This window comes from Ursus americanus, chromosome 1 (assembly GCF_024610735.1).
Source record: "Ursus americanus isolate L20-20 chromosome 1, mUrsAme1.1.p, whole genome shotgun sequence".
Lineage (NCBI taxonomy): Eukaryota > Metazoa > Chordata > Mammalia > Carnivora > Ursidae > Ursus > Ursus americanus.
The window spans coordinates 80,568,314-80,596,177 of NC_142127.1; the positions used below are offsets into that span (position 1 = coordinate 80,568,314).

Here is a 27,864-nt window from a genome sequence, read left to right on the forward strand (position 1 = left end):
AAAAATATAGAAAGGTCTCAGGGAGGACGTGGCATTCAGATCGGTCCTTGAAAGATAATGGTGGATTCTGAGAAGTGAAAAAGGCAGGGAAGGTATTCCGGAAGAAGAGAAAGCATGAGCAAAGGCTCAGGAGCTTGAAAGGACATGGCCCGTTAAAAAATGGCACATAGGTAGGGTGATAGATAGATAGATAGATAGATAGATAGATAGATAGATAGATAGATAGGGCGAGTGATAAGGCTGGGAAGATACCTACATACTTTATAAAACTTACACTTGATTTTGTAAAGAATGGGGAACCATGATTCATTTTTGAGAACAGAGTCGTATGAATAGATTTGTGTTTTAAGAAGAGAACTCTAGCAGTTTGTGAAATTAGTAACTACAGTTCTCCTTAGCCAAGAAAGATAAACTATATTAACACAGCAATCACAAAAAACATCAGAAACTTCATTTTCAAAATTCTCATATAGAAATGTTAGAATCAGGATATGGGCTGTCAATGAGGTGTGTTGGGTTTCCAATAGCTGACAAAGGCCAACATTCAATAATATAACCAGTGGAAACTATACAGCCATATAAAATCAACTTTCTGTGACCTATTTTAGCAACTTCTTTGTACTGACTAATCTTGCTGAAGGGTGAATCATAAATTCAGCAAGAGACCATGTCCTGGTGACCTCACTTGTTCTAAGCCCACAGGAATATTCCCACCTCTATTGGCTCCAAGGCTTTTGAGAAACATCATATTGAAAAAGCAGTCATTTTAGTGTAAGTCCCAAATTTGGCTTTTTTTTTTTTTTTTTAAGTGAAAGATGGGGAAAAAGGACAGAGTAACATAAAACTCAAGATAAAGAAACCATACTGTCATGGTCTTTCTAGCTCTAAAGAAAATCTCTGCTTGAGACCTTCTCCTAGAGTACTTAGAACAAGAAGATACAGGCATAGAAATGGTACCAGGTCACCAGAGAGTGAATCCAACTGAAACAAAAGCCCAGTTGACCACTGCCCTTGCCAAGCAGATGAAAATGTGAACACAGTCAGGGAGGGAGAAGGAAGTCAGATTCTGGCAGTCTGTTGAGTTTCAGAGCTCTGTAGCTAAAGCAAAGGATTTCTTTAAAAAAAAAAAACAAAAAGGATTTAAAATATTGCAACCACAGCAGTTCACCCAAAAGTAGAGTTAGTTACAAGGCACACAGAAATTCTTCTGTGTTAAATAATTTCAACCATAGCCATATTTCCATGACGACCTTCCATTACCGATTTACCGATCTGACTATAGTTAATTAGCTCCCATACAACCACGAGTCAGGGTCAGTTCAAATATATCCTAAAATGATACAATTTAGATATGGGAGGATCTTAGAGACAATTTAACCTGCTTCACTAGGTTTTTAAATCAAAACCAACAGACGAGTGATTTTTCCAAACCTACACAGTGAGTCCTAATTGAGTGTTTTTTCCACACCCCCCACCTTCCTCTACTATGTGTATACGTTTATAGGTGTAAGTATGTGTGTATGTGTGATCTATTTTTCATATTGAAAACATACCTAGGGTCCACATGTTCATATGACTTTTTATGTTCTTACCTTAATTCATATTTACATCTGGATTATAATTCTATGATGTTAGGACCCTGTTTTCCGATCTCACGGGAAATTGCCTGCTCCCTACGGCTGTATTATTACTCACTGAACAAAAACAGGATGACAGTGATATAAAGGGGAAAGGGTTAAGTACAGATATTGGTCCAAGAGCATGTCTGTACAGAACTAAGATTAGCAATGATCCATTCTGGCGGGGGGATTAGCACCTTCAGTCTGGGCTAGTTCCCTGCCACACCTTGCTACAGTCTGCCCAGGGCACAGCACCAGGGAAAGGAGCTGACCATGAGGAAGCTTTGTCTCCACTACCTGTCTTGAGAATTTTTAGAAACAACTGTGTTTGATGTGCAGTGATGGATGTGCTAACTAACTAGACGGGGGAATCCTTCCGCAATGTCCATGTCTATCAAATCATTACAACATACACTTTAAATGCCTCCCAACTTTGTCAATTTAAGTTCGCTAAAGCTTGTCTCTGTTTCCATCTTGCCTTAGATTTAGTGCTTCCCGGTATTTATGACCTCAACTTTTCAACATTACTATCCGACGCTCAGATAGTCCTAACTAGGTTGGATTCAAGCCACACTCCACCAACCTGGTAGGACCCACCGACTGCATCCTTCATCTACTTATCACTGGCAACATTCCCTTGTAAGAAGTCTGTCCTAGGTCTGTCTCTGCTGAGGCAATAACATTTCTAGAACACATTCATTCATAGGCTTCTAAGTAAGACTGAAAAGGCAGCTGAAGATGAACAAAACCCCGAAGCCCTCTTTCCTAGTTACAAACCCATGGGGTCAGTTCACTTAAGCTCTTCTATACAGCCAGCATTCAAGAGTATGAAGGGCAAAGTTACAGTCTTCCTTCCGTGAACTCACTGGTCCCCTAAAGAACTGTGGCCAGCTCTGCACTATCCATGCATTTCAGTGAATATGTTAAATGCAAAAAATAATCCTTGCTTAGCTAGCCCACTTTGTGTGTCTCAGTTTTTCCTCGCCGGTGATCTCCTGAGGGATTAACTTTAGTTCGATGAACATCATCCAGGTCTGTCTCTTCCACACCACTTCCCAACCTCTACACCCACAGGGCCTGACTGCTAATAAGGCTTTCAAAGTAGAGGGTTCTGGAGACTAAGAACTATTGGCTTCCAAGGTAAGGGTACAGCTCCAGCTTAGTGGTTAAGAGTGTGAACTCGAGAGAGACAGCCCAAGTTCAAATCCAGGATCCACTTAGTACCAGCTATGGGACTCTAAGCATATTACTTAACCTCTCTGTGCCTCAGGTTTCACCATTCTCAATATCTGTATCACAGGAGCATTACGTGAATTAAAGAAGCTGCTACTTGAAAGGAACTTAAAATAATCAGTGCACACTGTTTGTTACTACCACCATTTCCCCCTCCTCTTCCTGACTGGGCTGTCTCACTCTGAGGACAAACAAACTGGGTGCTCAGGTGTTGGCTCTGATAGTGACAAGCAGGCTGTTAGTCTGTTTGATGTATTCTGCTCTCATACATCCCAACCAAGAATCTACAAAAGAAATGATCCTCAAATCCAAAGCAATCATCTTCTTTAAAGAAACACTATCAGAAAATAGGGAAGAGTTGAGGAGTTATGCAAAATTACTTCAAAATTACTTTGAATGATTGCCAACTTCAGAAAGACTGAAGGGCAAAGCCTAATTATTGCATCAGGCTTTGTGCTCACCCAGCAGCAGAGTCTGCCACGAAGGGGAATCCTAACTGTACCTAGACAACCCAGGAGTCTGAGAGGTATCTGGACACTCCCCCAAGGCCAGGGCAACATTCTGCCAACACGAGGGGCCATATCTTTATAAGCCATATCTTTTTGATTTTCTCTTATCACAAGGATAGTGCAGGGCAGCCTTTGAAATGAAAGCAAATCTTCATTTTTCACTGCTGCTAAAGAGCTTCACAGAGGGGATGTGCAAGGTATGAAATGCTAGATGATGGTGTGAGGCCCTCAGAAAAGAGGGTAGAGTTTTTTTCTAGAAAAATGCAAACTGGCTAAAGAAGTTATTGTTGTTAATTTATCAGCTCATCAGAATTACATTCATTTCACATTTTAAACAATTTTTTTGAGCATAAACCATGTGCAGAGCACCATGTTAGGTACTGAGGATAAGACAATGAGTAAGAAACAGTCCCTTTCTCAATGACCAGTAGAAGACAGTAAACAGCTGATCACAAATCAGTGTGAGAGAGGGAATGAATGGTTTACTTCCCACTAACAAACCCATTCATAATACGGGAAAGCACACTTTGGGAAGGCCAATTTAAGAAAAACTTACTGTGAGGCCCTTTTACAAAAGAGACTACGTGAGAGGAAAGTAGGAGTGATCGGTAGTGTCACTTTGATTCTCACTGATGAGTTTCAAATTTATTTATTTTTATTATTTTTTAAAGATTTTATTTACTTATTTGAGAGAGAGAGAGACAGAGAGTGCGCACAAGTGTGAGGGAAGAGCAGGGGGAGAGGGAGAAGCAGATCCCCCCTGAGCAGGGAGCCCAATGAAGGGCTCGATCCCAGGATCCTCAGATCATGACCTGAGCCAAAGCAGATGTTTAACCAACTGAGCCACCCAGGTGCCCCGATGACTTTCAAATTTAATTAACAATAGTAATATTATTAAATGTTTAAGATATCTAAAAGAAAATGCTGGGAGAAAAGAAGAGATGGTTTGTCACACCTCACAGAATTCATGTGCATATGTATGTGCATGAAGTATGAGGAAAAAAGAAATTCAGGGTCCCACACCATGAGGTCTGAACCAACCTCTCCCACCTTTTCCTCCCACTAGCCTCCACGGGATCCTCTGTTCCCCCCTGTACCTCTCATCTCCTTACCTTGGTTTCCACTGCAATCCTGACCAAGTGTCCTCTACTGCGACCCCCTTCTCATCTTACTGTCTTTCATGGTCCAGCTGAAACTCCATAGACTCTCATAAGCCCTTCCTAACAAACCCAACACAGTGTCTTCTTCCTTCCTCTGTCCTCTCACAGCCACTGTCACTTGCTCATTGAAAGAAATCCCAACAATATAAAGTAAAACAAAAGCTCCCTCACAAATATTTCAGTTGACTTCTACTTCCTCTCACTCTGGGTGCCTTCTTGAGTGTTTGTCAGTGTCTGATCCCCTCGGCTTAAGTGAGAAGTTCTTTAAGCCAGGGATGGAGTCTTTCCACATCTTTAAATGCTTCATAGCTTCACAAGCCTATGCCCAGTGTGTGATCGGATGAACACCTACTGATGTGAACAAGCAGTGTCGAACTCTGTACGAAGGCAAATACTACATGAATTATGACCATGTGCAGATGCTAATACACAAGAGTAGAAAGGGAGAATTAACTGTGGTCATCTTTTCACTCAGCACATCGTATGATGACACCAAGACTGAGGCTTGAGGTAAAGTGTGAAAGCAAATGGGAGAGGGAGCTTAAGTAAGCAAAACTGGACAAGGACATTGGACAGTACACTTCTCCTGAGATAAATGTAAGAGAGACAAAGGAAAGTCAACAATTGTTCAATAGCAGACAGATATAAAAACATACCAGTATTCCCTTGAGCATCTTCGACCTTATTTGGTGAGGACGACAGAAAAGCCGGCCTGGTGAAATGAGGGCCCCGAAGACACGGCTGCTGCTGCAGAGGCATGGTTTGGAGGACTAGCCTCCAGTCCACCTGGGTAATATCTGACCTTGACCGAGCATGCCCTGGCTTGAAAGTAGAGGTCTCATCCAATAAGTCATTGACAGAGCGAGGCCTGTCCCTCCGACGCTGACAGATGTTGAAAAAGTTAAAGGTTGATGCTTCCTTTTGTTCCATCCAGGAAAGATTATCCGGGGCTGTCCCTTTCTGAACCATAAACTGTTCTTTGGCAGGGAAGACATTTTGAGCTTTGGTTTCTAAGAGCCTGCTCTTACAGTGGTCCCAAATCAGGCCCCCCTTGCCCAGGGAGGCAACATTTCTGATAGCACCATTGTCTGTTATGTTAGTGAGTACCTCGTGCCCCACCAATTCAGGGACTTCCTGAATCCCATAAACCTCAGCTTGCTGCACAGCCTTTTCTAGCTTACTATCAAAAGTACTAAAGAAATCCTCAGTAACTTCCAAGGCCGGGCTGATATCATCCACTTCCAAAGCTTCCATGTCACAGGCTCCAAGAGGCCTAAGGCTCCTCAGCTGGTTCAGGAAAGGGCTTCATGAACATTCATTTACCCAACAGAGAGAGGTGCGCTTCAGCAATAGAGTTCTGGAAACAACTGAAAGAAACCTTCATTTGACTGCCTAGAGCAGGCCAAGCACAAGGATAGTTGATGTTTTTTCAGTCATTAAAAGCATTTGCTAGCAGCTAATGGCCATTAGCAGAGGTATGGGAAGACAAATGCTCCTTTGAGATTATTCTTCATGGAGATCTCGGTAAAGATAACAGGAAGTGCTTGTCAAAGCAACACCAGGCAATCCTTAATTTCCTGGAAGAAAAGAAACAGCACAACATTGACACATGGTTCACTGTATTCTATAGTACACGAATCCGCCCAACAACTTCCCCATCTTTACATCTCTTCTATGCTAGACATGCCCCGAGGTGGACAACACCCACACAGAAGCTCCACTGTCAAGAGTACACATCACTGCCAGCTTTGTGTTAGAACCTACACAGAGCAGGGTGGAACACTTGATAAGGGGAATTAAGGTCAACAGCTTTTACTCATACAGAAAAGCCTTTGAGAGCAGTTGTGAAAAGATTGTCCTGGCAAATCTCTGTGATATGTTAACCTAAAATAATAAGCAAAGAGACTAGGAATTCTGTGTCTGGGCCTACATCATAATCAGTCTAAAAGTCACAAATACATGAGTCCTTTCACAAACTTTGAAAGCGCTGATGGTTTGTCAGGCTAAAAAGCGCAAGGGGGAAGTAGCCACGGAAGCTCTGCCCTTTGATTAAACCCAATGTTATTGTGTTTGTGCTTCCCAGGCTTGGATTATGTAATACCTAACGAATGCCTCTGGACTTCAGAATGCCTCCAGTCAGCTTGAAAAAAAGGCTTCAGGCTCCATATTCCCAGAGGTTTTGAGGATTGGCCTAGGAGTACAGGTCCAGCCTCAGGGCTGGGAAGAAAATAACCTTCGTGAGCACTAACTTATTATCTCTGGGAAAGGCTAGATCTCCAAGGTCTAATTAGCACAGATCTTGACAGTGATGCTGTCCAATATGGTAGACACTAGCCATATACGACTGTTTCAATTTCAATTTACAATAAAAATCAAATAAAGTTTCTCAGTCACACTATTACATTTCATGTGCTCAACAGTCACATAGACCTTTGTACTTGTACCCAAAAAATGAACAAACAAAACAACTATGCAAGGGGCTTTTTGCCCTTAACTACTTAGAAGTAGATAAAATTAGGCAATTAGCAACCTCTGTATGTTCCAGCAAAGGTTCATAGATGTGCTTTTTGTTTAAAACTGCATGATTTTGTGGTTCATTAAAATCATTTTTAGCACTTAAGCCATTAACCATTACATTTAAACCAACAGTACCAATCCACATTGCTTAATATATGTAAATTAAACTAGTATATTTAGCCCTTTATTTTAATATGTGTCAAGAGGTTTGCAGTTCAAAGGAACTCTGTGGTTAACCTCTTGCGAAGTGATAATGACTATGAATTTGTCTACATTTTATATTTTGATACTTATTATGTTAGCCCTTATGCAGAAAGGCACTGATTGACTTTAGAGCTAAACATCAGTTATAATAGTTGCAAACAGGGTTTCTTTTCCTTTGTTTACAGTTAAGTCCTGAGCCTCTTGAGCTGTGCAACAGGGTTTCACTACTTCTGTAATTTTGAAACATGGGATTTTTAGTTTCATCTTCTACACCAGAGTCTATGAAAAAGAAATACGTAATAAATCGTAAAACCTTTAGTTCCTTCTTTACTAAAATTTCAAATGAACATAATAAAGTGTAAGTATTTATTAAAAAAATAAATAATGGGCCCAAAATGGAGTCACTTATGCAGAGCCCCACATCGGCAAATCAAGACTTAATACCTAATCTCAGACTCAGTACTTTCAGTCTTTCCCAGGAATGTGACCTTTGAGCAGTAAATCTGGAATTACCTGATCAGGGCTACTGAGGTTATCTGCTCCATAGATCCCTGCCCTTCCCCCAAAGGAAGGTGATCTTGCTTCCACCCCTTCTGCCTATAAAAGACTTCCATTTAGTAGAGCCTTCTATTTACTAGATGGGATGTCACCTGATTCATGAATTGTTGAATACAGCCAAACCGATCTTCAAGTTTACTCACTCAAATTTTGTTTTTGTTTTTGTTTTTAACATGTATCCCATTTTACAGAAGAGGCACTAAGGCGCAGAGCAGTTATTCATCTAAGATTATATTACTCATATTCCTTTCCTTACCTAGTGCTTAAAGTTCAGTCTGTAATCATACTAGAAAGAGAGAATAAATACCTTCAAAGTGATTCTTTCTTTCTTATTTTAAATCAAAATGTCTAGAAATATACTCTTTGTGCTCTGTTTAGGTATGCATAGGCTGGTTAGAAGCATATAACCATTGATGGCCATCACTGCCAGCTTGTGGAACACTGTTACCCCACACATCCTAAAACCATAGACTGTTAGACAAGGAATGGAACTTCGAAGTCATCCTTCCAAAGCCAACCTTTCACAGAAGGGGACACTGAGGCCAAGAGATTATGAGATCACATCGATACGTTTGTATGCATTAGCAAAGTCTTCAAAAATAAGGTGCCCTTTGAGTTGAACCTAAAAAATTTAGAAGGTATTTGCCTGAATGGCTAGGAACAAATTAGAAAGAGTAAATTACTTTTTGATTAGCAAGGGATTTTCAAGTTTATTATATGACTTTCCTTAGGTAGTGTGGTGAGCAATATAGTGTAAAGGGTCTGAGCTCTGGAGTCAGTTCTGGGTTCAACTCCCAATTATTTCATGTGAGCTAAGTGATTTGGGGCAAGATTTCCCTGACCCGTACCCACTCCACCCCAAGTCCTTCTCTAGCCTAACCTGTACTTTTCATTACAGGACTTTTTATTTTCACTATTTAGTGTTTTCCATTACCTCTGTTTGGAACTTATGCAGCTATTCCCCTTCCTTTCTGATAGAAATATGCATTTAGCCCTCTAATCATACCCTAAAAACTTCTGCTGTTCTCTGTGTGACCCAGCATTTTCCTGCCACCCTTCCTCTTCCTCCTCCATCAGTCACACAGGCCTTTTAATCCCTCCGAGGTTTACTTTTTGACTTCCAGTCCTGTCCACAAAGCTGTTCTCATTGCCTCTCTCTCTTTTGCCTATCTAATGCCAAATTATCATTCAACCTAACATCAAGTGACAGACTTGCATTCTCTAAAGATGGCCACAACAAATTCTATCCCACATGTTTTTCTGCAATGAAATCTTGTTATTCCTCCATCAAGAACTGACTTTATTTTTCCACTGCCTTGAATCTGGGCAGGACTTGTGATGTTTTGATCAATAGAGTGTGGCAGAAATGATGCTGTGCCCATTTGAGGTACAGCCCTTACCTGGCCTGGCAGCCTCGTCTTCCTATCTCTTGGAGCTCTAAGCTGTTATCTAGGAAGTAAGGCTATCTGCTAGAAAGAGGTCACACTGCAGCAGGGAGGCACCAGGCATGTGCGTGAAGAAGCCATCTTGGATGACAGCCCAGTCAAGCTTGCAGAGGATTCCAGCCCCAGTCAGGATCTAACTGCAGCTCATAAGTGATCCCAAGTGAGAACTGTCCAGCTGAGCCTAGGCAGCCCAGAACGGTGAGAGGCAATAGACTGTTTTAAGATACTAAGTTTGGGAGTATTTTGTCACAAAGCAACCAATAATCAGGACTTGTCGTTTCCTCAGGGAAAGACCCTCTGGTGTCCCAGACTAGGTTAAACGTCCTTGTTTAAGTTTCCATGGCACTTACGTGCCTGTCACACGTTACATTTGTAATTACCAGTTTCAATGTCAATAGCCCCTCTTAGGCAGCAACTGTGTCTATTGTGCTCACCCCTGCACCTCCAGAACACAGCCGCAGTTTAACAAATATTTTTTCAGTTAATGAATTATTTTTGAGTGGCTGTCTTTAGGATTATTAACATTGTTTTCTTTTCTTCTTTTTCCTTTGTTGCCAGTACCTCTGACTTACCACCTCTTACCACATGACTATCTCTAGCAATAAACGGTAAAGATAGCTGCTGCTTTAACAGTTAAAAAAAAAATTACTCTTTAGTGTAATGAATGAATTGACAGATCAGTGTGAGAGGTCCAGCTCTTTGCCTGTATTTGCACAGTACAAATTAAATAGCTAAAAAGAGTTATTTAGGGTTACATGAATTGTTGTATTCATTCCATAAATATTTATTGAAGCAGCTACTGAGGTCTAAGCACAGGTGATACTACAGTGAACAAATGAGATACACATCCTGCTGTCATGGAACTTAGATTACTACAAGAGTAGCGGAACTCTTACTACATGCCCGGCACAGCTCTAAGTGCTTTCGCTGTCTTACCCTTACGCGTAAGGTGTGGCTGAGAAGGCCTCCTGAGAAGGAGGTGCACTCCTCCATACCCTGTGTCAAATCTGATCCATCCCATCCCAAATCCCTGCTCTCTCTGAAGTCTTTCCTGAGGACTCAGTCCTTTCAAGTCTCTTCCTTCCCTGAATGTCTAAACCATCACTGAACAAGTCACCTTTGTCAATCGTCTTTTTCCCCTCAATTAGACTATGAGCTTCTTGAGGGCAAGCCCCATCTCCACACCTGTGTCCCTGTCCCCACAAAACCAGAAAGGTCTTCCTGCCTCTTGCCTTCCTCCCTCTAATGCAGCCTCCACATCACTTCTCTAAACCCTTCAGAGTCTCCCAAATAGAATAAGAGTCAGCAAACATTTTCTGTAAGGAGTAAGTAGCTTTGGCTTTAGGTTTGCTACTACTCACCTCTACTGTTGGAGTGTGGAAGGCAGCCACAGACAACATGGGAATGATGGGCTTGTCTGTGTCTGATCAAACTTTACTGACAAAACAGACTGATACACAGAATGTGGTATAGATCTGTACAACAGAATAGAATTCAGCCTTTAAAAAGCAAGGAAATCCTGTCATCTGCTACAGCATGAATGAACTGCAAGGACATCATACCAAGAAAAATAAGCCAGTCACAAAAAGACAAATACTACATGATCCAATGTAGATGAGGAATCAAATGTAGTCTAATTCATAGCAGAAAGTAGAATGGTGGTTTACCAGGAGCTCGGGGGATGGCAAAGAAGGCAGGTGGTGTTTAAGGGGTATAGATATTCAGATCTGCAAGATGAAAAAGTTCTGGAGATCTGTTTCACAGCAATGGGAATATACTTAACACTACGGACAGACAAAAATGGTTAAGATGATAAATTTTATATGTGTTTTTTACCACAACTTAAAAGAACAACAACAAGCAGAGTCAGATTTTCTTGTGGGCAGTAGTTTCCTTGAAGGTCTAGTCCAGCAAGGAAGGAACTGCGGCTCCACCAATTACCAGCAGTGGGACTTCAGCAAGTTACTACCCTCTTTAATTTCAGTTTTCTCGTTTGCATAATCAGCAAACTAATACTATTTCTTTCTCAGGACAGTTGGGAGAATTAAATAAGACAATACGTGGCATGGTTCCTGGCACACAATACATGACTAACCGTGGCCTAAAAGCACTTACCTCAATCTGCTCCACCGTCCCTCCCCCATGAGCTCACACTCTCCCTACTGCCAACCCTCCCTCGGATCTGGCCACACTGGCCTCTGTGCGGATTCACAAGCTTGTAGGCATGTTCTCACCTTCACCTCAGGGTCTTTGCATTGGCTGTTCCCTCAGAACCAACATGCTCAACTCTCTCCTGAAGTAATTGCTCATGTCACCTTTTCAATGAAGCCTACCCTAACCATCCTATTTAAAATTATAACAGACATCTCCACCCTGGACATCTAAGTTCCTTTACTCTGCTTTTTTTAAACAAACTTAAAATGTTAAAAGTTTTATATTTACAAAATGATTGCAGTGATAGTACAGTGAGTCCCAACAACGCCTGCAACCAGTTTCCTCCATGTGACATTTTATATTAGTACGGCACATCTGTCACAACTAATGAACCAGTATTGATATATTATTATTAACAAAAGTTCATACGTTATTGGGATTTCCTCACTTTTTTCTTTTTTTTTTTTTTTTAAAGATTTTATTTATTTATTTGACAGAGACAGAGACAGCCAGCGAGAGAGGGAACACAAGCAGGGGGAGCGGGAAAGGAAGAAGCAGGCTCATAGTGGAGGAGCCTGATGTGGGGCCCGATCCCATAACGCCGGGATCACGCCCTGAGCCGAAGGCAGACGCTTAACCGCTGTGCCACCCAGGCGCCCCTCCTCACTTTTTTCTAATATCCTTCTTCTGTCCCAGGATTCTACCCAGGATACTACATGACATTTAGTTGTCATATCTCTATCTCCTTAACCTCCTCTTGGCTGTGAGTTTCTCAGACTATTTGTTTTTGATGATCTTGCCAATTTTGAGGAGTACTGGCCAGGTGTTTTATAGATTGTCCCTCATTTGGGATTTGTTTGATGTTTTTCTCACGATTAGACTAGTGCTATATGTTTTTTGGGGAAAAAAAAACCAGAGGCGAAGTGCCATTCTCATCACATCCTATCAAGGGTAGCTACTATCATGACTTACCACTGTTCATGTTAACCTTGATCACCCAGCTTGACCTTTTCTCCTTATGCAATTACCATCTTCTAAAGTACCACTTAATTTACTTATTTATTTAATGTCTCATGTTCCTAACTAATAAAATATAAGCTCCTCAAGGGCAGGAATTTATGCTCACTTTGTTTACTAAGGTATCCCAAGTGAACAGAATAGTGTCTGGCAAGCTTAAAAAAAAAAAAAAAAGGCACTAACTATTCGTGTGTTGAATGAACACACTGTTACTCCTTTGCATGACATTCATGGCCTTTCATGACCTCCAGTTTGTATTCTAACCAACATTCACCTTGCTGTTTTACTCCTCCATGCTTTGCTCCAAGTTGGGGGGGCCCTTCCCAATTGCTCAGGCTCTCTCATAGCACCCTTGGTTTGCCATATTGCACTGAAATGATCAACAATCTCTATTCCACGTACCCCACTCTACACTCTACATGACTGGACACCAGGCAGGGTGCCTTACATAACCTCCTATATAATCTTTGTGTCTTCATCCTTTGGGGCTCCACTTTTCAAACTCATTCTTTTTAGAACTTCATCTTTTCCCTAGGATACATATGCCTCAAATTCACAACAATACATAGATCTAATGCCAAGTTTAGTCTCTGTAAGTAAACACCTCTTCCTAGCTTGCCTCATTTGGTTTTTGAAATTAATTAGTTAGAAATAACAACAGCATATTCAGACAGGTCAAAATATGAACATTATGTTCCTTTGACAAAGTGAACTAAATAAAATGAGTGTGTAGGTGCAGTGTGGTTTGCCTCAGCACAAAACTGGAAATTAGGAGCTAATTAGAACTGTGTTCTAAATCTGGCTCAGCCACACACACGTGCTGGGTGGCCTCTGGCAAACCATTTAACCTCTGGGTGCTTTACTCAGCTACCTGTATCCAATAAAGTTGCTAACATCAAACTGCTATGCCTGTGGATCACTCACTAGGTAGCTGTTCCAACACGCCTTTAAAATATGTAAACTACCATATAATTATGGAGCACTCCACCAGACCTCATCCATTCGACCACCACATGCTCCTAGTCTATACCTTCAAAGGTGTGTCAGCCCAACAAAGGCAAAGTCAGCAACCAACTACTTATAATACACTACTTTTCAGCCAAACTCAATGACCTATAGATATTTTATCTTATTTTTATACAAAATACCCTTTCTGTAAAAAGGGTTATTTCTCCTATTTAACATATTGACAAATTAAAGTCCATTTGTCAGTGTGGTAATAAAAGCTCAACCCAAAGAGTCCCCTGAATGCCTCAAAATGTAACAGGATGGAGAATCAGTGTATTGCTATTTTCTAACAAGGAAATCTGCTGTTTACATGCTCATTAGGCCAGACTAATTAACAGGATGAATACGGCAATCCTCCCACACTGAGGCAGAAGCAGGTATGAGAACAATACCAGCCCAACCCACACAAAGGCGCCATGTTCTCCCAAGCTGGACGGTTAAAGCGCTGACTTCCTCCCATTTGACTAAATGGCTTGTAATCAGAATTCGATGAGTGCTGAGAGGGTGTCTAACAAGCAGTTTAGAAGCAGCTGGACTAGACAGAAAAGGGCAACGCCGAAGACACCTAGGGTGAACTGTTTCTGCCAATCCATTTTCAAACATGACAATGAGGAGGGATCACCAGGACAGTCAGCACTTTGTGTTCTTCACTTTGCTTAAGGCTGCAGCTGACTGAAAATTTTCTAAGTTATATAATGTAAAGAATCCACCACGAAAGGATCTGACCCTAGTAAATACTTTTCTGGACTATGAGGCTACAAGAGAGAATGACTTTGTCATGGTGCTCTGACATAAAGACAATGTACGCATGTGGAGGGAGCACAGGCAAGCCACAAACAGCAGATAAGGAAATGGTGTTGGTGTGGACCTCATAAGGAGTTCAGGGTCTTTCAGAGGAAAAGGACAGCTAGAAACACAGGTGGAATCCCATTTCATAGGCCTAGAAGGAACATTAAATGGCTACATTCTATACAAGTTTTAATAAATGAGAAATCTATTGCAATGTAACACACTAGGAGAATAACATTTGAAAAAATAAGTGGTATAGTGTTTTCCCAGTTCTAAAAGCAATAAACATTCATAGAAACTCTGGAAAGTACTGACAGATATGGCAAAGAACATAAAAATCAGTCATGAACTCATAACTCAGAGACAATAAATCAATAGTTAGGTGTGTTTTGTCCAGTATTTAATTGGAATCAGATTATATATACAATTTGGGCACACTGTCTGTTACATGTATGCTCAAAAAGCAAATAACACTAACCTTGAAAAAAAAACAAGCAATGTCCCAGAATGTGAATGTGTCCCTTACACCTTCAACCTAGCCCAAGTCTCAACTCGACTGAACCTTCCTTCTACAGCTCCCCAAAGACTTTCTCAGTACACAACGACTAGTGTTCTTCCAAGTCCTCAGCCTCTTTGATGCTGTTAACCAGCTTCTCCTCAAACATGGGGCTTCACAGACATCACATACTCTGACCTTTCCTCTCATTTCTACTGCCTCACTCTGGGTCTCCATTTTCCTCCCTTCCTTACGGTCCCCTCGACAAATGTGGGCACTGCCTGAGTTCTCTTCTCTAACTACAGCTACATATTCTCCCGAGGTCCATTTATTCACATTTGTGGCTTCAATAATTACTTCTATGTTCATGCTTTCCAAACATCCATTGTTGATCTCAATCCCAGGCCTGACCTCTGGTCCTAGGTTTCCAACTATTCATAAGACTTTTCTACCTGGCTTATCTCATGACAAAATTAAGCTCAATTTGTCTAAAATCACAATCAGATTCATTCAATAAATATTTGCTAAATGCTCACCATGGGCTGGGCACTATTCTAGGCAGGGGGGACAGTAGCAAATAAAATCCTTCAATGAAGCTTCTGTTGACAAGGCCAACTTGCTCACCCGACACTCTAAACCTTTCACAACCTTGGCCTGGCTTGCCTGCCCAACTGCTCACTTGTCTTCCATATAATACTTTTCCTCCAAACTGCAATGCAATGTTTTCCCAACTCCAGAACTTTACTTAACACAGTTACCTCTGAGGTACCCTCTCCCCACCTCTACCTACAAAATTCTACAAGCTTCAATGCCACTTCTTCCACAAGCTTTCTTTAATCCCTGATCCTAAAACAGTCTGCTCTTATCTTTAAATGTCCACAGGATGTCTTTGGTACTGTCCCACAACATATATTGCATGCTGCCCTGTTCTTTCTGAAATGATGACAATAATAATTATAATTTATCAGAAGCCCATACTGTGCCAGCTACACTGCTTGATATTTTAGATCTCTAAGCCTCACGATGTATAATGTCAGTATTATTACCTCCATTTTACAGACAGAAAATGGAGGCTCAAAGACAGATAATTTTTTTTTCAAGATTTTATTTATTTATTCGACAGGATAGAGACAGCCAGCGAGAGAGGGAACACAAGTAGGGGGAGTGGGAGAGGAAGAAGCAGGCTCATAGCGGAGGAGCCTGATATGGGGCTCGATCCCAGAACGCTGGGATCACGCCCTGAGCCGAAGGCAGACGCTTAACCGCTGTGCCACCCAGGCGCCCCAAAGACAGATAATTTGCCTGAGGTCACACACCTACCCTACTGGACTTACAGCAACTTGAGAGTGGTGATTTTAACCTATTTCATTTTTATAACCTCCACTGGGCCTATAACTATGGCTAGTACACAATAGGTGCTCAGCAAATATTTGTTGAATGAACAACTGAATAAAGAGTAAGTTTTCAAAGCACTGACATCTGTAAATATAAATACCACTCTGAGTTTCTGGCAAAAGTACATTTGAATTCATTATAAGCTTATTTAAGTAATATCTGACAACACATATGTTGACTTGAGCTTTTAAGATTTTTCTTGGTAGAGAAAGCTTCTATGCTATAGAAATCAGGTTTAAAAATAACATGGCAAAGGTCAGGCAGCCAATACCTCATTCAGACCTTTTATAGAAACAAAAGCACCTATGCAGCACTAGGGAATCGTTTCGTGAACCACTGCAAATCAGTAGTTGGGCTGGTCTCATTTTCCACTGACTTAAGAGCTCAAGCTCTTTCTAATGCCAGTAAAGAGATGTTCCCCTTGAAATACACCAGGCAATCAATTTAAAGCATTTTTCAGTACATCTCTGTGCTTGCTTATTGTTTGCCACTTGCAAAATCACTGAGACATTTGATGCCCCAAGATGTTTTCCCAGAAACTAAACTAAGTATAAGCATGGCACTTCAAATCTCAGATTGCTTTGCCGTTGAAGGCAGTAATGCTACTATGCTCCTATGTCAACCACTGGATCGGAATGTCAAGGCTCCTACTGGGAATCCCATTTCATAAAACCACCAGAGTTCTAATATGTCCCACTTTTAGAAACCAAACAGACACAAACTTCAGTTGTGTGTCTAAAAATGCAGACTCATAATGTTTTCCACTTCCCTTTACCTCCACGGCAAGGAATAGAGATTAAAAAACAAACAAAATGCTGACCCAAATTATCTAGGACTGAGGTGAAGTAGGTGAAAACTTTCATCATAAAAATCACATCTTGCTACAGTCAGCCTCCAACTGCAACAGGGAATAACTTCCTAGTCCACGTAGGTGCCATCCGAGTCAAGCCAGCTGTAAGCTGAATATGTGACAGATCATAACAATGAAGGTAACAACCACCAGGGAGGTTCAGAGACCCGGATATGCAAGCCACCCAAAAAGAACCAAGAACGTAGCTTTAAAGATGTCATCAACTCATATAACCACTCAGCTCTACTGAGAATCATCATTTTCATATGCATGGCTTAGAGTTCGGTTTATAAAGTGTTTGATAAGCTTCTTGATAAAAACTAGTAGTAAACAGAGAGAGGTAAGAAAAAGTAGCAGGATTATTTTAAAGATGATGAAAGAGAAACCAAGATGACTCATCTCTTGTCAGTCAAAGGCCCTATGGGGAACAAAAAGAGGTTCCTGGAATCCCTGTCTAATCACTGGGCCAACCAAGTTCAATTACCTTTTAAATCACCTTAAATTGCTCAGGGGCCCTGATGTTAGAAGGACCATAAACTGTAAGTAGACTGAATCTGACAATTTGCCACCCAGTTTTTAGTTTGTTCAATGGAACAGAGGTGTGGCAATGAGAACACAAATTTCTGAGACCAGAAAGGGTTAACGTCCCAGCACTGCCTTCTACGCTGAATGACTACAAGCAAGTCAGGCTGACTCAGGACTTCCGGGCCCTCCTTATCTGCAAAATGGAAATTCTGCCAATGCCTGCCCCCACCTACCTTCGAGAATTGTAGAGCACAAATGCAGATAATGTATATGAAAGCTCTTTGTAAAAATCTAAAGCAATTACTATTCCTATCAGAAGCTAGCTGATTACCAACCATACAACCATTTATACTCGGCAAGCCTTTACAAGGATGGACCAAGTACCCAAACACTCTGATAGAGGCTAGGGACACAAAACCAGAACTTCTGCCCTAGAAGAGTGTACCAGCTAGTGGGGAAACAGCATAAAATCAAGTGTCAACAGTGCCTTGACAGAAGGATCCAAAAGGTGTTACAGGAACATAAATAAGGAATCATTAATAATCAAGAGATAATAAAGAGTAATGACTGAACACAATTAAATGATGTAACAGTCTACACAGAGATGACTTCAAGTTGGAAGAAACCAAAGACAAGGAAACAAACAACCAAACAAAACCAATCATACCTGTTCCAGAAATGATGCTGCTTCTGGCACAAAGCTATCAGCCTACGGTAAGAGCTTCAAAGGCTCCACCAAAGAGTAAGCTCAAAGTAAACTAACAATGGCACAATGGAAGGCACCAATGCAGAGGGCTCTTCACAAGCTGCCCAAGTCTTTCTGACCCACAGAAACATCACTGGCCAACAGAAGGCCTCTGCCCTGTGGCTGGGATGTCATGGGAAATGAATAAATGCCTCACTTCCTTTTAACCTTAATTCCTTAGGTCACTGCAGCTGATTAGCAGAAGGGAAAATACTTAAACTTTAACCTTCAAAATAACAATCAGCCTATGGGTTAGCACGTAGTCACGAAACCAGTATCCTATGGGCAGGCAGGGTGAATGTACATGAGACGTAATTAAATGATTTTTTTTTCCCACTCTCTGCTACAACTGAACTTGTTAAAAAGTGAGCCTGGAGCTTTGTTAAATGGCCTCCTGAGAATCTCAGACCCATGATAAGGTCTAAGCAAAAGGTGACTCCTTATTTGAAAGGAGAGACATTCTTGGTGGTGATGAACTGCATCCATGACCCCTCCCTCCTTTTTTGACTTAAATCTGTGACAACAATCTTGACTACCAAGCAGCCTCTTACAATTCGGTCAGGAAAGAAGCAAGGCTGGCAAAGGCAGACAAAACAGTCTATGACCTTCAACGATAAGGACAAGGTAAGGTAAAATAATAGGATGAGTCTTTGTTATTTTACTATGTACAACATGAAGGTCAGAAAAATCTCTGTCCAGCAAACGGAACAAAGGAAAAGTTTACAAAATGTGAAGGAGAAGAACAGTGGGAACTACATTTTCACCTCCAGTTCTGGATTTAAATTTATTTTATTATGGACTATATTCATGAGTATGGAATGGATTTCTAGAAAACAATGCAGCAGCATGTAAACATTCTGGAGTTGTGATTGGTCCATATTTCCTTAACCTTTTTTTAAAAGATTATTTATTTATTTGCGAGAGAGAGAAAAAAGAAAAAGTGGGGTAAGGGGCAGAGGGAGAGGGACAAGCAGACTCCCCGCTGGGTGTGGAGCTTGACATGGGACTTGATCCCAGGACCCTGGGATCGTGACCTGAGCCAAAGGCAGATGCTTAGCTAAGCACCCCTCTTTAACTCTTTTGACTTGACATTAAGATGATAGGCATACGATAATTGGGGCTCAAATAGCTGCTCATCTTCTAAGACTACCACTACTAAACTCATTAAAAATGTCCTACAAAGGGCTCATTCAATGTGGACGGACACATTTGAATGTGGAATGATGTATTTAATAAAATGTTTTAAAGCAAAATAAAGACAGTTCTCATAACTTCTAAACCAAGACCAAGATTAGGAAGTCATTGCTAGTATTTCTGAGTTACTAAAGGGCAGTCATTATTTAAGCCCTTTATCTGCATCATGTTGTTAAATCCTAACAACAACCCTCTCAGAGGGCTGCTATTATTACCATTTTACAGAAAAGGAAACTCAGACTTAAACAGATGAAGTTATGTGTCCAAAGTAATATGGCCAGTGAGTGGAAGTAAGACTCTAAAACGCACATACAGCCCTGCATGGCATTTAATAGCAAATTAACTACCCTGAGATAATACAGCTAAAATTTTACACACATGGTGCTTTGAATTTTAGTGTCAAACATCAGCAACTTTAAATTATTTATTATTAATAATTAATAATTATTTAAACTATTTTTAAATCTTTGTTAATCCCACAACTCAGAAAGTTAAATGCTAAAAATCATCTTTACACCCAGGGAAACAGTTTATACCTAATTTATTCAAAATATCATGTCTGTAATACTTCTGTGTCATTGTAAGTTCTCTGAGGGAATGGTGGATGAGAGGTCCCTGAACAAACAGAGTAAAAAGCTGTTCTCTAACTAAATAGCTAACCTCAATTCTCTTTGTGACCTTGAACACATTACTTGGAATGTCTGCAAAGGTATAATAACTGTGACTTCATTTAGGCCAAATAAGTGCTTTTGCAAATGTTGACACAGTCCTAATTGCCCAAACCTTTTACTAATGTTTCCCTAAGACATCATTTTTCATTTAGCCAATAAATAGAAACACTTGTAAAAATGTTTACTTAAAAAAAAAAACCACCCTGCTAATAAGCATTTCTGTCAAAAGAATTAAAGAAATATTTTCAAATTAAATGTGACTATAGATAATTCTAACATATTTTAACTATTAAGACATGCCCAAATAAAGTGCCTCCTTCTAAAACCAACCGAACTTTTTGCAGGGAGGATTGGGGGTAAGAATATCATTGTACGTGGGGCTCAATCAAAGTAACAAAACTGACCCACAACCTTTAGTCTTGTTTCTTAAGTCTACTGAAAGATAAGGCCAGGTTTCATATGACCACACTACCAGGAATCCATAGACATATATCTAACATTTCAGCGAAGGACAATCACTTCGGGACCATAAGACCTGGAACTGGAAGACCTCAGTTTCAATATTCCATGCACCACCTCCAAAGGTGTGATTCTGGGCAAGCCATGTGAACCTGAATTCCAGTTACCTTGATACAGGTCAAATAAGGACACCTGTCCTACCCTCTTCAAAAGCTGTCTTAGAGAGCAAGTCAAATGACATAATGCAGTACTTTGTGAACTCCAAAGTAGGGTACAGGATGCCGACAGGGGTCTGTGTGGTGGCACGGAAGGGGTCACCGCATTCTCTTTGATCTCCTCTCATTATAAACCAACGAACTGGTACAGAGAGTGGTGAGCAATCAGTTTAGGAAACTGTGAGACAGGTTTTAATCTACTCCAGGAATGCCTGCACTGTTCAAGTCAGCAAGAGTTACTGTGTTTCTGCTTTTCTGGTGGTCTTGGGGTGGGGAGATTCAACAGTGCAAGTGCATGATGATTCAAAAGGAGTATCTCTCCTCGAAAAAGAAAAACCAAATAAGTAAAACCAAATAAGTAAAACCCTCCCTTGCCCTCCAAGTTCCTCTACAGTTAAAATATTTTCTCCTCCTCCCATTTAATTCCAAGCTTCTAGAAGAAACTTGCTCTATATGCTTTCTGACTCTACTTCTCACCACCCATTCATTCGCGCCCCCACCCCTCCAGAGGCAATCCGGTTCTGTCCCAGCTGAAACTGCAGAGGCAAAGGTCATCAACTATCTCCTTGCTGCTAAACCCAGGAGACTTTTCACTGCACGTCCGACCTGACCCCTCAGCAGTATCTGACCTATTGAACGCCCACTCTGCATTGCTCTCACGAATACACTGATACAGCCTCTCCTGATATTTCTCCTTTATCTCTGGATGCTCAGTTCAGTCCGCACTATGAGCTCCTCTTAATGTTCATATCATAAATGCGGGTATTCCTACATTTTCCCCATAACCCTCTTATTTAGTTCCTCTTCTATCTGAGCAGTCTCCATTTCTGAGGCTTCAGCTGCAGTCCACGTGGCGGATGAGGAACAGATTACTCCCCTGAGCACTATACCCACAAATGCAACTGCCTCTTGGATGTTCCCTAACTCCTAAATATGCACAAACCCAGCTCCTCATCTTACCCTCAACCTGCCCCTCGACCTGGTATTGTCCATACAGTGAAGGACACCATCATCTGCCCCAAAAACTGAACATCACTAACCCTTGACCCTTGTGGCTCCTGCAACCGCAATCACTCCAAACAGCAAGTCGTATTAATTTTACCTCTACCACATCCATCAAATCTGTCCATTCCTCTCTTTCTTCATTGCCTTAGTTCAGACACCACCACCCAGTCTTCTTCCCTTCAGTCTTGCCCTCCTCTAATCCAGTCACTGCACTGCAACCCAAGAGGGCTTTCTAAAATTGAAACCCTGCTGTCTTCTGGAGAAACCATACACTTCTTAACATTGCCCGTAAGAGCTCACGGCCACTTACTTTCCTGAGCTCATCTCTTGACTCTCCCTCTTTACCCCCCACCCCACAACACGCACGGACACAACTTGCCTAATTTTAATTCAGCCTTTGGGTCTCTGCTGAAGTTGTCACTTCTTCCCTGCCCTCCCACGTCCATTTTGGTCATCCCTCTTATGTGTTCCCATAGCATCCTGACCTCAATTATAATGCCCTTCATGCTGTGTAAAATGGCCTGTTTACTTGTCTGTCTCCCTCAGGAGACCATAAGTTTCATGAAGGCAAAGAGTGCCTGCTTTATTCAAAGTTGTACTCCTGGCTCCAAGTACAAGAGCTATGTGTCACAGCACACAACAAGTGCTCAACTCTTACTTGTTCGCCAACGAATCAATGAACCCCTGAGAGTAGAAGAAAAGTTGTTCTGGAAAAGCTAAAGTGCTGATTCAAATGGATCAAGAACACATGGGAAAACATCTTTTAATTTCCTAGAGCATAAAAACTGGTTACCTTTCTGATGTTTTCTAACCTACAATACATATTCCCTATTCTTTGACTGAACCCTGCATTTACAATCACATATACACGCCACAAAGTGAAGTGGATATTTAGCAATTTCCCCATTAGATAAATGTCCACAGGTAAACTGGATAATGCAGAACTGGGCACCTTTAGTTTGTATTGAATTATAAATTGGTTACACTAATCAAGATAACTGGACAAATCTCTACTGCACTCACAAACATGGCATATAATTGGAGAATCCAATTTGAAACACATACTCAAATTAAGGTTAATGTGTATGAAACACAAACAAACCGTTAACGAAAATAGCATGCCCGATATTTCAATACAATGGCCTCTATATTTTAACTTTGGTTTTTGCTTATAACTCATGCTGCCATCAAGACTAATTACATCCACAAACCAAATACAGTTCTTACCTTATTGTCAGTATGAAGGTAAATTGTGTGGGCTTTTTATTGTCTGTCTGGTAATATCCACAGTAACCAATGAAGGAGAGCAAACATAATGCATGGAATTTACCACCGGTGGTTATTTTTATCATGCCGTCACTCAGTACCCAGTTCTCAGAATTATACAGCTTGCGCTAGAAGCTCTAAGCTAAGAATATGGTTCAGCTACTTATGAACCAAAGGCAAAATCACTTTAAAAGGAAAAGGGAAAAGAAAAAAGCAATTCCTTGCTAGACATCCTTCCATACGGTTTCTTTTAAGGGATTAACATTCTCCATGAAGAAAATCACCATTTGGCTAGTGCCAATGGGGCAACAGACAGTTTCTAGACATTTCTTGTAGGTATGAAAGAATAAAGCAAAATGAAAACAGGAAACGGAACCAGTGGGAAAAAATTAAAGAGTATCAGTGCTCTGGGTGCCCCTGGAAACTGTCTAGAGATGGAGGATCCTAAAAAAATCTGCCCACGTGATTTAATCTTTTCCAGGTTCCTATCAAAATCAGGTCTTCTGAAACAAGTAATTAGTACCCATCTACCTACCTGTTCTTAAATATGTAAATGTATAGCTGACTTCGAGTATTATGGGAAGCCTGCATACATGATTAAACTAGAATAGAAAATGTCAAGTATCTGATAAATATTCAATGAATATTAGCATTGAGTGTTTTGTTACGCAGATGTTACTGGCCCAGGTCCAGCTTAGTTTTCCTAGCCAGAACATGCAGACATCTTTTTGCAAATGGTTACATATCCATCACAGTTCTTTTTCACTTGTATAATTAACCTGGGTCTAGAGCCCAAAGCCTAAAACCCATCAATTTATGAGAAAACAAAGCTACATTAAGCATCTGTGAACATTAACTATAAAAATATTTCTAAGTTCCTTTGGATCGATTGCTAGAAGTAGAAGTATTAGGTCAAGGGGTAGGAGCACTGGTGAGGCTGTTCATACATTCAGCCAATGAGCTTTTCAGAGAGGTTATACCATTTGCTCACCCCTCACAGCATTTGAGAGTGTCTGCTCCAATGCACACTAACTAATGTGAAGAACTGAAATTGTTAACAATCTATGTAAATTTAAGAGCTGGAAAAAATGGGACCCTGCGGTTGTTCCAATTTTTGTATCTTTGGTTAATGAAAAGAGAATGTATTTTCATATTCTTTTTTTTTTTTTTTAAAGATTTATTTATTTATTTATTTGACAGAGATAGACAGCCAGCGAGAGAGGGAACACAAGCAGGGGGAGTGGGAGAGGAAGAAACAGGCTCATAGCAGAGGAGCCTGATGTGGGGCTTGATCCCATAACGCCAGAATCACGCCCTGAGCCGAAGGCAGACGCTTAACGACTGCGCCACCTAGGCGCCCCTGTATTCTCATATTCTATTAGTCACTTAATTTTCTCTTCTATGGATACTCTGTTCCTGTCTTTTGCCTACTTTTCTGCTGGAGTCTATATTAATTTTCTATTGCTATATAACAAATTTCCACAAACTCAGTAGCTTAAAGCAACGCCTGTTTCTTATTTCACGGTTCTGTAGGTCAGAAGTCTCGGTAAGCTTGACTGGGTTCCCTGTTCAGGGTCTCTCTCTCGAGGTTAAAATCAAGGTGTTGTTGGCCAGGCTGGACTCTTATCTAAAGGCTCTGGTAAAGAATCCAGTTCTAAGCTCATTCAGGTTGTTGGCATAGTCCAGTTCCTAGACTGTGCCCCTGAGTCTGAAGTTCGGTTTCCATGCTAGGCCACCCCCAACAATTCTAGGCATCCTGCATCCCTCAAGGCTCCCCCATTCCTTCTCGAGTGTTGCCTCCACCTTCAAAACAGCAACCCCATGTTGTTCCTCCTCAAGCTTCACAAATCGTTTGGATTTCCCCAGCCAGAGAAAGCTCTCTACTTTTATGGGCTCCTGTGATTAGATTAGGACTACTCAGGTATTTTCCCCATTTTAAATTCGACTGTGTCCTATAACATAATATAGTCAAAAGAGTGATATTTCATCATCTTTACAGGTTGCACGGATCAGGGCATGCAATCTTGGTACAGGGGCATTTCTACAATTCTGCCTGCTCTAGAGTCTTCGGTGTTTTTTCTTACCATTTGTTCGTGCTCTTTATGATAAACCTTAATTCATGAATTTACCAAATAAATGAATCTTACTGATGACTATAAGAAGTTGCATATTCACAATGGCAAAGGCAACTGTGGTTGGCTGCTGCGTGCTAATAAGAATTTTGAGGGGTATCTGGGTGGCTCAGTTGGTTAAGGGTCTAAGTCTTAATTTTGGCTCAGGTCATGATTTCCGGGTTGTGAGACTGAGCCGCGCATCGTGCTGGGTGTGGAGCCTGCTTCAGATTCTCTCCCTCTCTGGGAGCCTTGAGTGGCTCAATTGGTTAAGCGTCTGTCTTTGGCTCAGATCGTGATCCAGGGATCAAGCCCTGCATCAGGCTCCCTGTTCAGCGGGGAGTCTGGTTCTTCCTCTCCCCAGTCTGCCCTCCCCCCTGCTTGTGCGTGCTCTCTCTCTGTCAAATGAATAAATAAAATCTTAAAAAAAAAAAAATTTAAAAAAAGATTCTCTCCCTCTCCCTGCCCCTCCCCCTCCAAAAAAAAGAATTCTTAATACCTAACTTTGCCAACACTGATTTTTATTTTAATTGTGAGAAAATACCTATAAACTTTGCCATCTTAACCATTTTCAAGTGTACAGCTCAGTAATAAGTTCATTCACATTGTTGTGTAACCAATCTATAGAACTCTTCATCTTGCAAAACTGAAACTACACTCATTTAACAAAACTCTCCATTTTGCCCCTCCCCCACCTTCTGCAACCACCATTCCACTTTCAACATTGGTTTATTTTTATTACATGTATTTTTTAAAAAATCAATGAAATAGTTTATTTTTTAGTAATCTCTACACTCAACGTAGGGCTTGAACTCATGACCCTGAGATCAAGAGTCACATGTTCTTCCAACTGAGACAGCCAGGTGCCCCTTATGTATTTACTTACAAACATATATATAGCAATTATTATATGCACTATTCTTAACGCTTTAAAAGTACTAATTCGGGGTACCTGGATGGCTCAGTCGGTTAAGCATCGGTCTTTGGCTCAGGTCATGATCCTGGGGTCCTGGGATCCAACCCCATAACCCTCTCCCTCTGCCTCTCCCCCCCCTCCGCTCATTCTCTCTCCCTCTCCCTCTCTCTCAAATAAATAAATAAAATCTTTTTTAAAAAATAAAAATACAAAAAATAAAAATACTAATTCATTTAATCCTCATAACAACCCTATGAGATCAGTACTATTAGTAAACCCATTCTACATATTTGGAAACACAGCAGGTAACTTTCCAACATTATACAATAGGAAGTGGCCACGCAGGAACTGCAATCCAGGCAGTCTGGCTTTATAGTTCTTGCTATGAACCATTACATTGTGAAAACATTCATTTTAAAGACAAACTCATAAGGCATTAATATTATTTCTTTGATGTACACTTCTCTGATTTAATCTAATACTCTTCTAACTAAAAGTTAGACTATGTGATGAAGGAGACATGTCTATATATAGCCCAATTTTTGGTGAAGGCATTTTCCAAGTTAATGAAATGAAAACTGCCTTGTATTTGATTATAGGTACAATTAAAACTTATATGTAGTCAATATATAATAAAATACCTTATGAATGAATACAAATTGCAATTCACTATGACTACTAAAATGAAATAAAGAAAAGGAAGTGTTTCTCTTTACGAGGAAAAAAGAAGGGAAAAAACTTCCGAATAAGTTTACAACAGCATAGCTCAATCTCAGTTTAACCTGTTAAATTCAAATCTGCGCTGCTTTGCAAGCTATAAATCCAGACCAATCTCAGTTTGCCATTCAACTATGTATCTTAGTAGACACGTATTTCATTTATTGAGTGGGTCTGAAATTTTCTTATCCTGGTGTTTCAGCTTAGTAATCCTCTCATAGAAGACCAAATCATGCTTGTCATCAGTCACACAGTATCGTTTACTACACATTAAAAATGACCGGAGTCCACAGAGGGAACGATCGCTGTTTCTCTAGGAGCCCCGGCGTGATGTGAGTCAAAGGCTCTGCTGAGATTTGGTTTCTAGGACCCAGGAAGCAGGCAGACTAAAAACAACGCGCAGAACGGGATCAGCTATTTCAAACTGCTTTCTACTTATATACCCGTTGTATAAAAATAAGCAGACAATGCATCATGTAACCTACCCTCACCCATTATCCACGACACTGTAGTGCAGTCTCCAGCACGAAACCAAAACCAGAGAACGGAACAAACAGCAAAATCATCGCCACCCCAGGGATGCTCTCGGATATTTGTTACAACGCTGTCATCCCCACACCCTTCCCCCACTGGCCAGCCAGGCAGCACAGAAGCAGACGGATGCTCACCTGGCCGCCGGCGGAACCTCTCCCCTCACCTGCCGGGCCTGCAGTCTACTCCTGGCTGGGGCTCGGCTTCGCAGCAAGCCCGCCTCGCCGTGACAGCCCGTCTGGCCGGCGACCATCCCAGCCCGGCTGTCTGTTTACAAGCGCGGCTCGCGGTCCCGCTCTTAAATGCTTCCCCCCAGCCACCCGGGAAGCGAGACCCGGACACACAAGGTTCCAGGTCGCAGGGACTCGTCTTTTTGGCCCCAGGACCCGGCCGCCGGGCAGGGCCTGACCGCACCGCCGGGCCTTATCTCTGTCTCCTTCTGCATGGTTTTTATCACACGCATTTTGGAAACAATGGCGGGTGCCGCAGAGTCTCCCCACTGCTCCTCCCAACGCCCAAATGGATGTTTGCGATTGGAAAATTTCACTGGGAACA

At 41.2% G+C, this 27,864-nt stretch overlaps 1 protein-coding gene across 4 annotated transcripts in view; it reads right to left on the reverse strand.

The window, feature by feature from the left end:
* Positions 1-27,599, reverse strand: part of PLEKHM3 (pleckstrin homology domain containing M3) — a 177,683-nt gene extending 150,084 nt beyond the window's left edge. For 3 of the 4 annotated variants that reach the window (XM_045806607.2, XM_087863020.1, XM_045806608.2), the window contains exons 1-2: positions 27,447-27,599; positions 5,178-6,098 (exon numbers count right to left, since the gene is read on the reverse strand). In XM_045806607.2, the coding sequence (XP_045662563.1) occupies positions 5,178-5,775 (598 nt within the window). In that variant the 5' untranslated portion in view covers positions 5,776-6,098; positions 27,447-27,599. The remainder of the gene's footprint in view (positions 1-5,177; positions 6,099-27,446) is intronic. The other variant, XM_087863017.1, reaches the window with a different exon arrangement.
* Between the last annotated feature and the right edge of the window lie 265 nt (positions 27,600-27,864).